Source organism: Carcharhinus amblyrhynchos, chromosome 6, assembly GCF_965287045.1.
Source record: "Carcharhinus amblyrhynchos chromosome 6, sCarAmb.v2.hapA, whole genome shotgun sequence".
Classification (NCBI taxonomy): domain Eukaryota; kingdom Metazoa; phylum Chordata; class Chondrichthyes; order Carcharhiniformes; family Carcharhinidae; genus Carcharhinus; species Carcharhinus amblyrhynchos.
The window spans coordinates 30,285,848-30,298,441 of NC_137329.1; the positions used below are offsets into that span (position 1 = coordinate 30,285,848).

At 42.1% G+C, this 12,594-nt stretch overlaps 1 protein-coding gene across 7 annotated transcripts in view; it reads left to right on the forward strand.

Annotated features, from left to right (window-relative positions):
- Positions 1 to 11,574, forward strand: part of plekha7b (pleckstrin homology domain containing, family A member 7b) — a 462,229-nt gene extending 450,655 nt beyond the window's left edge. For 6 of the 7 annotated variants that reach the window (XM_080190135.1, XM_080190138.1, XM_080190140.1 and 3 more), the window contains 2 exons: positions 838 to 925; positions 10,636 to 11,574. In XM_080190135.1, the coding sequence (XP_080046261.1) occupies positions 838 to 920 (83 nt within the window). In that variant the 3' untranslated portion in view covers positions 921 to 925; positions 10,636 to 11,574. The remainder of the gene's footprint in view (positions 1 to 837; positions 926 to 10,635) is intronic. The other variant, XM_080190136.1, reaches the window with a different exon arrangement.
- Positions 11,575 to 12,594: the final 1,020 nt, after the last annotated feature.

Here is a 12,594-nt window from a genome sequence, read left to right on the forward strand (position 1 = left end):
TTCTGAACCACTGGCCAAAGTAGTCTCTAGGAGGGGTGTTTAGTAAATTTCCAGCATTTCGCTTCCCTCCCCAGACCACCCGTAGCAAGCAGAAACCAAGCCTTTATTTGGCACCTCCTCAGAGCACCAGACAGGGATTAGTAACACAAAAAAGTCTGAAATCAGCAGCCACCATTCCAAGCTGCCATATTGCATCTCCATTGCACCACAATAAAATATATCCAATTATGGTTAGTTTAGCTGTTTAGGTTTAAAAGGAATTAAGATGCAAATGCTCTTCTGCCAAGTAATAGAAACATCTCATTATTTCTGCCACTAAAATAAATTGATCCTGACCAGTGACATCTGTAAGAAAGTGCATGTGCAGGCATTGGATGAGTGTAATTAGAATCAGTTGCAGTGCATTTTTACTTGAGCAACCTGTTGCCAAATGCAATGCCCGTATGAAGAATGTCCACTTGAGTATGACAGTGGAGGGGTACCTTGTGGAACTGTATCCAGTGTGAATTGGTACATTCAGAAAAATATAGAAATTCTGACGGAGGTATGAATTACTTGGGTTTTATTGCAGTTCCTATCATTTGAAACTTTTGAAAGAATATTGCCTTGTGATCACCCCATGATATCTTCTATTCTGTACATAAATTTGATTGTGTGATTGTTGCATGCGGACAGAATGTCATTAAAAGAATTAATAATTTGCTACCAAAGCACAGTCTGAGAAAATAAAGAATTAAATCACAAATGGGCTGGCTAACATTGTAAAATTGCCAATGTCTTGTTGTTAACCCTTGTCTTTAACAATTTGTGCCCTTGTCTTTATGTGATCCCTTCCAGCTCAACAGCAAGTCCATCAGTCTTCAGCACCTTCCCCTCCTCATTCCCCTCTTAGCAATGGATTCCACTACACATTTGTCTAAGCAAAGTAAGAACTAACAGTTTTTAACCCTTTTTTTCCTTTCTTTAACTGATCCATTGTGTCATTTACGATCTTAGATTTACACTGTACACTAACCCTGTAGCGCCTTCAATAAAATTATTTGGTATTTAAGGTTAAGCCAGAAAGAGGAGTAGAGAGCATAATATCATATTCTCAATGGTGTCATTTGTGATCCTTGTCTTGTGTGGTATTTGTATGTTCTCACTGTGTCTGCATGGCTTTCCGCCAGGTGCTCTGGTTTCCTCCCACAGCCCAAAGGTGTGCAAGTTAGGTGGATTGACCATGCTAAATTGCCCCTTAGTGTCCCAGGATGTGAAGATTAGGGGGACTAGCAGGGTAAACTTGCGAACTTACGGGGATAGGGTGGTGCGTGGGCCTAGGTAAGATGCTTGGTTGGAGAGCCAGTGCAGACTTGATGGACTGAATGGCCACTTCCTGCACTGCAAGAATTCTCTGATTCTATCCCAGGAATACTCAGCAATTAGTGCTATGGTCAGCCGCATTAAAACATGCTTTTTATGAAGTGAACGTGAACTTGATCCTATTATTAGCTTCAGAAATATTCTGTAAAGCCATTGGAAAGATTTGCAACAGACTACTGATAAAGGAGACAGTATTAGTTAGTTGGGTTTGGAACTTGGGCAGAAAAAGTTTGAGGTACAATGACCGTAGTGAATTAAATCAAGATGAGAGAGTAAGTCAGAGTCTGGAAGTGAGAGAAGACTTTCTTGTCAGATAGCAAGGTTTTGTGTTCTGCCAGAAATGTGAGAGAAAAACCATCCTAAAAATGGGAACAGTAACAAAATCTTGAATGGACTTTGGCTTCAGATAGTTAAGAGTTGCTGATGTGTGAAAGTACAACACACTTATGAACAAGTTTCACTGTCATGATGACTCTAAGTATATTTCAGCATGAAGGGAGTTGGCTAACTGCCAATTTGAACAATAGGGGAATGGCACGGTGGTTAGCACTACTGCCTCCCAGCGCCAGGGACCTGGGTTTGATTCCAGCCTTGGGTCACTGTCTGCATGGAGTTTGCACCTTCTCCCCATTTCTGCATGGGTTCCCTCTGGGTGCTCTGGTTTCCTCTCACAGTCCCAAAGATGTGCAGGTTAGGTTGATTGGCCATGTTAAATTGCAGCTTAGTATCAAAGGGCCTAGCAGGGTAAATGTGTGGGGTTATGGGCATAGGGCCTGGATGGGATTATTGCCGGTGCAGGCGTAATGGACTGAATGGCCTCCTTCTAAACTGTAGGGATTCTGTGTTCTATGATTCTATGAACATTTTAATTTTGCAGAAATTTAAGTTCATTTGTATAAGTAGTTGCCATGTCTTGCTAGATCTATGCTTCTTATCTTTGTTACTTATGGCCTGGGGCTCTCACTATTTCTCTACGGATTTAATTAATTTTAAACCTGGGTAACCATTGTCATAGGAACATAGAAGCAGGAGTAGGACTTTCAGTCCTTGAGCCTGCTGTGGTTGATCATCCACTTTAAAGCCTTTTTCCCCACACTATCCCCAAGCCCCTTTATGTCATTGATGTTTAGAAATCTGTCCATCCCTGTTCTAAGCACTCTCAATGACTGAACTTCTGCAGCCCTCTGGAGCAGAGAATTCCTAAGATTTACAACCTTCTGAGTAAAAGAAAAATTCTTCTGATTTTGGTCCTATGTGGCTTCCCCCTTATTGTGAAATTGTGTCCCCTGGTTTTGGACTCCTCAACCAGGGAAAATACCTTACCTGCATCGGCCCTGTCTAGGTTTCAATGAAATCACCTCTCATTCTTCAAAACTTTAGAGAATACAGGCCCAGTTTCTCATCTCTCGTCAGAGGGTAGTCCCACCATCTTGGGACCAAGTCTGGCGAGTCTCCCTCTTTGGCAGTAATATCTTTCCTAAGGTAAGGGGACCAAAACTGCTCAGAGTGAACTCCCAGGTGTGGTTTAACCAAGGTTCTATACAACTGAATTAAGATTTTGTTATTTCTGTACTCAAATCCTATTGTGATGAGGGCTAACAGGCCATTAGCCTTAATTGCTTGCTGCATCTACACATTAGCTTTCAGTGACTTATTAACAAGTATACCCAGGTCCCTTTATAATCTCTTGCCATTTCAGAATACTCTGCACATCCATTTATCCAGATCATTGATATAAATTGGAAACAGGGTGAAGGGCGAGCACTGACACTTGTGGTACCCCACTAGTCACAGTCTGCCAACGTGAGACTGACCCATTATTCCTACTCCCTGTTTTCTGCACTTCAGAGCAGCCATAGAGCTGCTGCAATTTCAATGGAATAATATTCTTACCACAAAACAATTCCATGTTGTTCACTCTGATGCAAAAATAAAAAATTAGAGTGGCACAGTGGTTGGCACTGCTGCCTCCTGTGCAGTTTTGGTCGCTGCACCTGCGCAAGGATATTTTGGCCTTGGAGGGAGCGCAGAGGAGGTTTACTAGGCTGATACCGGAGTTGAGGGGGTTGAGCTATGAGGAGAGGCTGAATAAACTAGGCTTGTACTCGTTAGAGTTTAGAAGAATGAGGGGAGATCTCATTGAGACGTATAAGATGATGAATGGGATGGATAGGATAGAGGTGGAGAGACTCTTCCCGCTCAAAAAAGACAGTAGGACTAGGGGGCACAGCCTCAGGATAAAGGGGGGGCGGTTTAGAACGGAGTTGAGGAGGAACTTCTTCACTCAAAGGGTGGTGAATCTCTGGAATTCTCTGCCCGTTGAAGTGGTGGAGGCTGCCTCACTAAATATTTTGAAGACGCGGGTTGATGGGTTTTTGATAAGAGAGGGGATTAAAGGTTATGGGGAGAGGGCGGGAAAGTGGAACTGAGCCACTTCAGATCAGCCATGATCTTGTTGAATGGCGGGGCAGGCTCGAAGGGCTAGATGGCCTACCCCCTGCTCCTATTTCTTATGTTCTCTCAACACCAAGGACCCGAGTTCGATTCCAGCCTCGGGTCACTTCTGGATGGAGTTTGCTCATTCTCCCCATTTCAGTGTGGGTCTCCTTTGGGTGCTCCGGTTTCCTCCCACAGCCCAAAAATGTGCAGGTTAGGTGGATTGGCCATGCTAAAATGTCCCTTAGTGTCTCAAGGTATGTAGGTTAGGGAGATTAGCAGGGTAAATATGTGGGGTTCTGGTGATAGAACCTGGATAAGATGCTCTTTTGAAGAGTTGGTGCAGACTCAATGGGCCAAATGGCCTCCTTTGCAATGTAGGGATTCTATGAAAATGTAGGCTTTGAGTTCTCTGTTTTCAGTTGTCACTTGACACTGAACCAGTTTTGCTTCAGTCCCCTGTACCGTCACTTAGTTCCATCCCCTTCTCAACTGTGGGAAGGAAGCAACTTGTGGAAGTTGCTGAAGGAATTTCATGTTATTGGAATATCAATCTCCTATTTCCCAGCTGAAGAATCCACGCTTCCCGCATGACATGGGCCTCCCCCACCATGGGTAAAATACTGGCAGCAGTTTGAAGCCCTTAAGCGGCCATTAATTGGGGGAACTAGATGTCCGGGAAGGCCACCTGCTACATTTTGTATGTCCCACCCTCTTGCTGGTGGAGGGAGGGTAAAAATCCTGCCCCTTGAGTACAGAGTATTTTTTATTTTCTGAAGCATGGAAAGTGAGTCAACAACAAAATCTAGCATCACTCAAACCCAGCATCAACAACAGCTAAATCCATCAATGTAAAATACAGGAAAGTATTAAGTTATGAACAGACAAGTTGCTGAGAATGGGGAAGCTATTTGCCCACTAAAGCTTATTCTGCCAGCACATCTATTATCTAATCATGACTTGTTTGTAAATAATACAACAATAGGATTTGAATAGTAATAATTTTGTGTTTCTTTTGCTTTTTTTTGGCCTACGTTTGAGCAACAAATTGGGTTTAGCTCATCCATGCCATTTAATATTCTTTGAAGTTCCAACCCCGACTTAATTGTATCTTTATTGACCATTTGCTTCTCTAATCTATGTACTGAGGAACAGACTTGCTGTTCATTTTGTAAAGTTTATAATGTTGTTTGTTACAATAATGAAAACTGAACATGAAATGCCATACCGTTTAATGTTAGCCCAGCAATTAAAGAAAGAGAAAGCAAGTCAATATCATGTCGTGTGTTTCAGAGACAATGTCTGCATGAAAAATCAACATTTAAAAGTTAACACTGCAATGAAGCTACTGTTAAAATCCCCAAGTCGCCATACTTCTGGCACCTGTTCAGGTATACTGAGGGAGAATTTAGTATTTCAGACTTTCAGACTGCGGGAGGAAACTGGAGAACCCAGGGGAAACCCACACGGACACGAGGAGAATGTGCAGACTCTGCACAGACAGTGTCACAAGCCGGGAATTGAACCTGGCTCCCTTGCATTGTGAGATAAAGTGCTAACCACCGTGCCACCCACAACTTTAAGCCCTGGGTATTCAGAAATTGAACTGAATTCTTCAAAGCAGCTAAGAATGTTTAATCATTGCAATGCAAAAGGAAGTTTAAACCAGCCAGGTTTCTACTCTTTAAATGATGCATAGGATGAAAGTCTGAACTAACTTACAATGAGATGTTTGTACCCTCAGAAGCTTTTTTTGTTAAAGGTAAAGTTCAGTAACAGTGCCATCTGGTGATTATTGAACAAAATAACACCACCAAATATCTTCCTATATATAGTATACTACAATATGTACAAATTTACACACTGTAGAGTTAGTTGATTCTCTTAATTGTAGGTAGGAAGCACCTACTCAGCTTTAAAATGGATTCTAGCGTAAAACAATGAAATTTGTGTTCATAAAAAGGTCTCATGGCAGTTGCTGAAGGAATTTCACATCATTGGGATATCAGTCTAAGAATGAAGAACAGATAACCAAATATTGCTTCATGTCAAATAGACAAAGGTTTTATCTTTCACTAAAAACCATAATCGGAGGGAGTTTGGATTATAGGAAAGCCATAAGAAAATGAGTAACATTTGGTTGAATAACCAGGAAAAAAAATGGCAAAGTTTGTTGCGTTTTGTAAAATGTCTCTGTAACAATGCTATGATCTTTTTCTAAATGTTTAATTTGCTACTCTTTTACAATAATAAAGCGTCAGAATCTCAAACTGTGTTAAATGAATGGGATCATACATAGAAAAGGCATTTGGTTCAATTGCTGAATTAGTTTATCAAAGCCTGAAGTGATGTGACAACTGTCCACCATTACTCTAGGCTCAAAAGTTCAAAACACTGCCAGGGATTTTAGCCCTGATGATTATTTGAGACAGGGGTTGATAGATATTTTGAAGTTTTGTTTAGTAACCTTTGGGAACCAGGAAATTACTTGTGGAATTTTATTATAGAAGATTAGATGAGTGATATTCTGATCCAGATTTTCAACTTTGAGGTGGGAATTGTGAATTTCACAATATCATTCTCCTGACCCCTGCCTTGTGGTGCCTGGCTATGCTATTTTCATGGTCTGGAATCATGGCCATCGTCCTCAGAACCAGGCCCAATGAGGGAATGAAGGCGAGCAGATGTTGAAACAGGCAGGTTTGACTGTCTGCCTCTGTTCGCAAGGATACCAACCCATTTCTGAGCATGACTGTTAGGCACCTTAGCCCTCACCCCACCTAAACCTCATTTTTCTCCCCATTCCTCATATTCTCTCCCTATGCTTTCACTCAGTATCTGCTCTGGACAATCATGAGCCAAATAATTACATTGGGGAAATCTTTGTGACATTCATGAAGCTGTCAAAAATAAAGAACTATTGAAAACCTCTCCAAACTCCTTAATCTCTTAAATGTTTATAGAACTGTCATACAAACACAGCCATTAAAAAAAACCTCTACAGAAAACATAATCATATTAACTACTCTTAAAACCGTCAATAAAAAATGAAGCTCACAGTTCCCTACACAGCTTGTGAACAACACTGCTAAGCTGAATCCGTTAGTAGATTTGAAGCTCAGACAAGCATTCATGGTTAGACTCCATTGTATGGCCGTTTCAACAAAGCTGTCAGAGGTTAATATGTTAAATCTTTGAACCTTTAATGGCTATCTCTTTTATAGCTTCAAAGACTTAACTGATTGCTCCTTGTATAGTAAACACCAGAAAGGGCTGGAATTATTCAATAGGTCAGACAGCATCAGTGAGGAGAAAAAGAATTAATGATTCAGTCTGATGACCTTTCATCAGAATTGGGAAAAATTAGAACTGTAATAAGTTTTAAGCAAATAAAAGTGGGGTGGGAGGACATCAGCAAATGGAAATTTTTGAGATTGAGTGGAAAACAGTAGGTATTAAATAACAGAAAATTTGCAGGTACAGGCAATGGGACAGATAAACAAAGAAAAGATATGTTTAGAGTAGGTGTGAATGGCAGAATGTTGAACTGCTGCTATGTGAAAGTAGAAATAAGAGAGGAACAAGACTAAAGCCAGAACCTGCAGAGAAAAGACTGTTCACCTATTTCAAAGACTCAACAGATTGATGGACTGTCAGTCAAAGGAGGAATTAAATCAGTGGGAAAATGTTACCACATTAAAATCTGAATTTTAATAATGTTGAATGTAGAAGAACACTTTATCCACTTGATAAAATGCTTCACTGCACCTGAGCACTTTCACAATGCTTACCAATTTGAACATTACGTACCTTTTCTAAATAAAGCCTTATCATTAATTACTGTATTAAAAGCATATTTATCTTACTGTATACCATTGCATAATGGCATGTGGAGTTGTCAACACTTTTAAACTTGCCTGTTAGAACATAGAACATAGGAAACTGCAGCACAAACAGGCCCTTCGGCCCACAAGTTGCACTGATCATATCCCTACCTACTAGGCCTACCTATAACCCTCAATCCCATTAAATGCCATGTACTCATCGAGAAGGCTCTTAAAAGACCCCAACGAGTTTGCCTCCACCGCCACCAATGGCAACCGATTCCACTCACCTACCACCCTCTGAGTGAAAAACTTACCCCCGACATCTCCTCTGTACCTACTCCCCAGCACTTTAAACCTGTGTCCTCTCGTAGCGACCATTTCAGCCCTGGGAAATAGCCTCTGAGAATCCACCTGATCTATACCTCTCAACATCTTATAAACCTCCGTCAGGTCACCTCTCATCCTTCATCTCTCCAGGGAGAAAAGACTGAGCTCCCTCAACCTATCCTCAGAAGGCATGCCACCGAATCCAGGCAACATCCTTGTAAATCTCCTCTGCACTCTCTCAATACCTTCCACATCTTTCTTGTAATGAGGAAAAGATTCCCAACTCCATGACAGACTTCTCCCATATTCATGACCCCGCAATGTGTCAGGAACCAAAAGAGACCTGACTTTATGGAAATAGTGAGGGGAGCCTCAAAAGTCCACTCCAATAGAGTAGGTAAGGATAGGATTGTTTTTTGCAAGCTCATTACCTGCACCCTATCCATTGCTACGAAAGTCCGAAGCTGAGAATGTGGGTGGGGATCCCAGAACTTGATCCCATCTGCCATTTTTTAATTCCTGCCAGCTTCCATTTGACCTGGATGGAGGTATGAATATCCAGCCCTTAAATGCAGAAAAGGCTGGAACTAATGAAACAAGACAGACAGGATCAGTAGGGAGAAAAGGAGTTAATGATTCAGGTTGATGACCTTTCATCAGAATTGGGAATAATTAGAAATGTAATCGGTTTTAAGCGAATAAAAGTGCTGAGAGGGGGTCAGCAATTGGGAATTGCTGAGATAAGGTGGAAAACAAGAGGGGTTAAATAACAGAAGATTTGACAGTGCAAGTAATGGGACAGATGAAGAAAAGATGTGTCTAGAGTAAGTGGAACGGCAGAATGATGAACTGCTGCCATCTGAAAGTAGAAATGAGGGAGGAACAAGATTAAAGCCAGAGCCTGCAGAGAAAAGAAACACACTGAGGTGACAATTATAGCCTGAAATTATTGAATTCAACGTTGAATCAAGGAATCATAGAATCCCTATGGTACAGAAGGAGATCATTCAGTCACCAAGCCTGCAGCAACAACAAACCCACCCAGGCCCCGCAATCCCATATATTTGCTCTAGCCAGTCCCCCTGACAAGAGGCAATTTAGCATGGCCAATCCACCTAACCCACACGTTTTTAGAGTGTGGGAGGAAACCAGAGCACCCAGTGGAAACCCAAGCAGACACTGGGAGAATGTGCATAGAGAACACAGATGGTGACTGAAGGCTGAAATTGAACCTGGGACTCTGGTGCTCTGAGATAGCAGTGCTAACCACTGTGCAGCCATCAGATTACCAAGTGCTTAATTGAAAGGTGAGGTGCTAATCCTCAATCTCGCATATAAGAACATAAGAACATAAGAAATAGGAGCAGGAGTAGGCCATCTGGCCCTTCGAGCCTGCCCCGCCATTCAATAAGATCATGGCTGATCTGTCGTGGCTGATCTGTCGTGGCTCAGTTCCACTTTCCCGCCCTCTCCCCATAACCCTTAATCCCCTCTCTTATCAAAAACCCATCAACCCGCTTCTTAAAAATATTTAGCGAGGCAGCCTCCACCACTTCAACGGGCAGAGAATTCCAGAGATTCACCACCCTTTGAGTGAAGAAGTTCCTCCTCAACTCCGTTCTGAACCGCCCCCCCTTTATCTTGAGGCTGTGCCCCCTAGTCCTACTGTCTTTTTTGAGCGGGAAGAGTCTTTCCACCTCTATCCTATCCATCCCATTCATCATCTTATACGTCTCAATGAGATCTCCCCTCATTCTTCTAAACTCTAACGAGTACAAGCCTAGTTTATTCAGCCTCTCCTCATAGCTCAACCCCCTCAACTCCGGTATCAGCCTAGTAAACCTCCTCTGCACTCCCTCCAAGGCCAAAATATCCTTGCGCAGGTGCGGCGCCCAAAACTGCACACAGTACTCCAGCTGCGGCCTCACCAATGCCCTATACAGCTGCAGCAAGACCTCCCTACTTTTATATTCAATCCCCCTCGCTATGAAGGCCAGCATCCCATTCGCCTTCCTGACCACCTGCTGCACCTGCAGGCTGGGTTTTTGCGACTCATGCACAAGGACCCCGAGCTTTATTGAAGCACTGCATGAGGCCATGGATGGAGAGGTCAGCATGAGAGCAAGGTAAGGAATTAAAATGACAGGTGACGGGAAGCTCAAGAGTCTCGCTTAGGGATTCAGCGGAGATGTTGTGCAAGTTGTTCATCTTAACTGTGTTTGGCCTTCCCCATGCAGGGCAAACTGGATTGTGAGCGTTGTATGCAATATACTAAACTGAAAGAAATGCATGTAAACAACTTTTCCCACCTGGTAGGAGTATTTGGGGTCTTGGATAGTGAGGAAAAAGGAAGTTTAATAGGGTTGCATCTCCTGAACTTGCACAGCAAGCTATCCTGGCAAAGGGGATGGGTCATAGAGGGACTGAGGAATGGAGCATAGTGTCGCAGGGGGAATGATCCTTCAGAATGCTGAAAGTGGAGGCGTGGGAGGATGTGTTTTGTGGTGGCATCACGCTGGAAATGGTGTAAATATATACATTGAACAGTGGAAGTACAGCAAGTGATGGGCTGTACAATGTTTCCTTTTCCTATGTTTCTTCTTGAACAAATTTATTACATTGTTTTAAATGACCAATGAGGTGAGGCTCGCTCACAAGTTATTTCTGCTCTGTCCCAATCTAGCCAAAGCCCTGGCTGAACACTGAAAATGAAAAAGGAGCAAAGAACTGGACGAGGAAAAGGATATTGCAAGAAACCTGCAAAACTGATCTGATGGAGAGCAACACTGTTGTGTTTAACTGTACTAACCAGCCAGAAATGAAACTAATTTCACCAATTTGCTTTTTGTACTAGACAATACAAAAAAAAACACATTTTCTATGGTGGGCAACAGAGCAGGATTATAATGAATCACTGGATTTGAGTATTTAAAAGGGAAGCTATTTTTCTAAAAACCTAAAGCATACAGGAACATTCACGGTGAAAGTTTGGTGACTCTGATATTAGAAACTAAAGTTTTTCTTAACACAAGCAGAAGTGTGTGAAGTAGGTTTAATTTTTTAAAAGAAACGTATATATGGTATTGCACTTTATACACATACCATGAAAAGCTGATTTGCTGCATTTTAGAATCAGAATGTATTACAATAGATTTATACAAAACACACATTTATTCAGAGCAATTTTGCAGTGTTGTGAAATTTGTGTTTAATTTTATTAGCCTGTTTCCAGCTGCAATGTTATATTGTATTCCAATGGTGACTACAAATACTTCTGAAGAAGAAAAGGACCAATTCCCTGGTCTCTCATAATTTACCTTAAAATACTGATCTATTTTTGAATCTGAAATTAAAATGTGATATTCCTACCATTTTTGGATCACTTTTAAAATGAATTTATTTTGTCTGACTCGAGCACTGCCAGAATGAATTTTATTGCCAAAACCAAATGGATTCACGGTCATTTCTGCATGGACACTTGAAAGCGAAGAGCACAGTGAAAAGATATTTTGAAAGATGTGAAGAGGGATCATTGACACATTTTTTGGAATTTGCAGGGGAAAAGGTTGCATATGTGTAAATATTAAACAGAAAACTCAACAAGATGTTGTGTTTCATTTCATTAGACCAAATGCATATATGAATAAATCTGATTTAGTGATGGTTCAGAATCTTTTTTTCAAATGAAGTGGGAGTTCAACTTGTTGCGCGATAGCAAAAGCTATCTACTAGTAGAATCGTAATATCCTTATAGTGCAGAAAGAGGCTGTTTGCCCTGTCGAGCCTGCACCCATAACAATCCCACCCTGGCCCCATCCCCATAACTTCACATATTTATCCTGTTAACCGACACATCTTTGGACACTAAGGGGTAATTTAGCATGGCTAATTAACCTAAACCGTACATTTTTGGACTGTGGGCGGAAACCAGAGTGCCTGAAGGAAACCTGTGCAGACACAGGGAGAATGTGCTAATTCCACGCAGATAGTAACCCAAGGCTGGAATTGAACCTGGGTCCCTGGTGCTGAGGTAGCATGCTCGCCACTGTGTCACCGTGTTGCCCTACAGTGAGCCATACAAAGCAGGAAATGCAGGTCTGTCTTCGGTTTCCTCAGCGTAACAAAGTTATGGGTGGCACGGAGGCACTACTGCCTCCATGCCAGGGACCCAGGTTCAATTACCAGCTTGGGTCACTATGTGGAATCTGCACACATTCTTCCATGTCTGTGTGGGTTTCCTCCCACAGTCTGAAAGACTTGCTGGTGAAGGGGAAGATGTTTCCATTGCACCCTTGCACTGCTGCACCATCAATCGTTTTAAGTTTTAAATTTATTTATTAGTGTCACAAGTAGGCTTACGTTAACAATGCAATGAAGTTACTGTGTAAATACACTAGTTGACACACTCTGGCATTGGTTCAGTACACTGAGCGAGAATTGAACATAGCCAATGCACCTAACCAGCAAGTCTTTCAGACTATGGGAGGAAACTGGAGCAACCGGGGGAAACCCATCCAGATACAGGGAGAATGTGCAAACTGCACAGAGTCAGTGACCCAAGCCGGCTATCCAACCTGGCTCCCTGACGCTATGAGGCAGCAGTGCTAACCACTTGGCACCATGCATTGAGACATTTGAACGT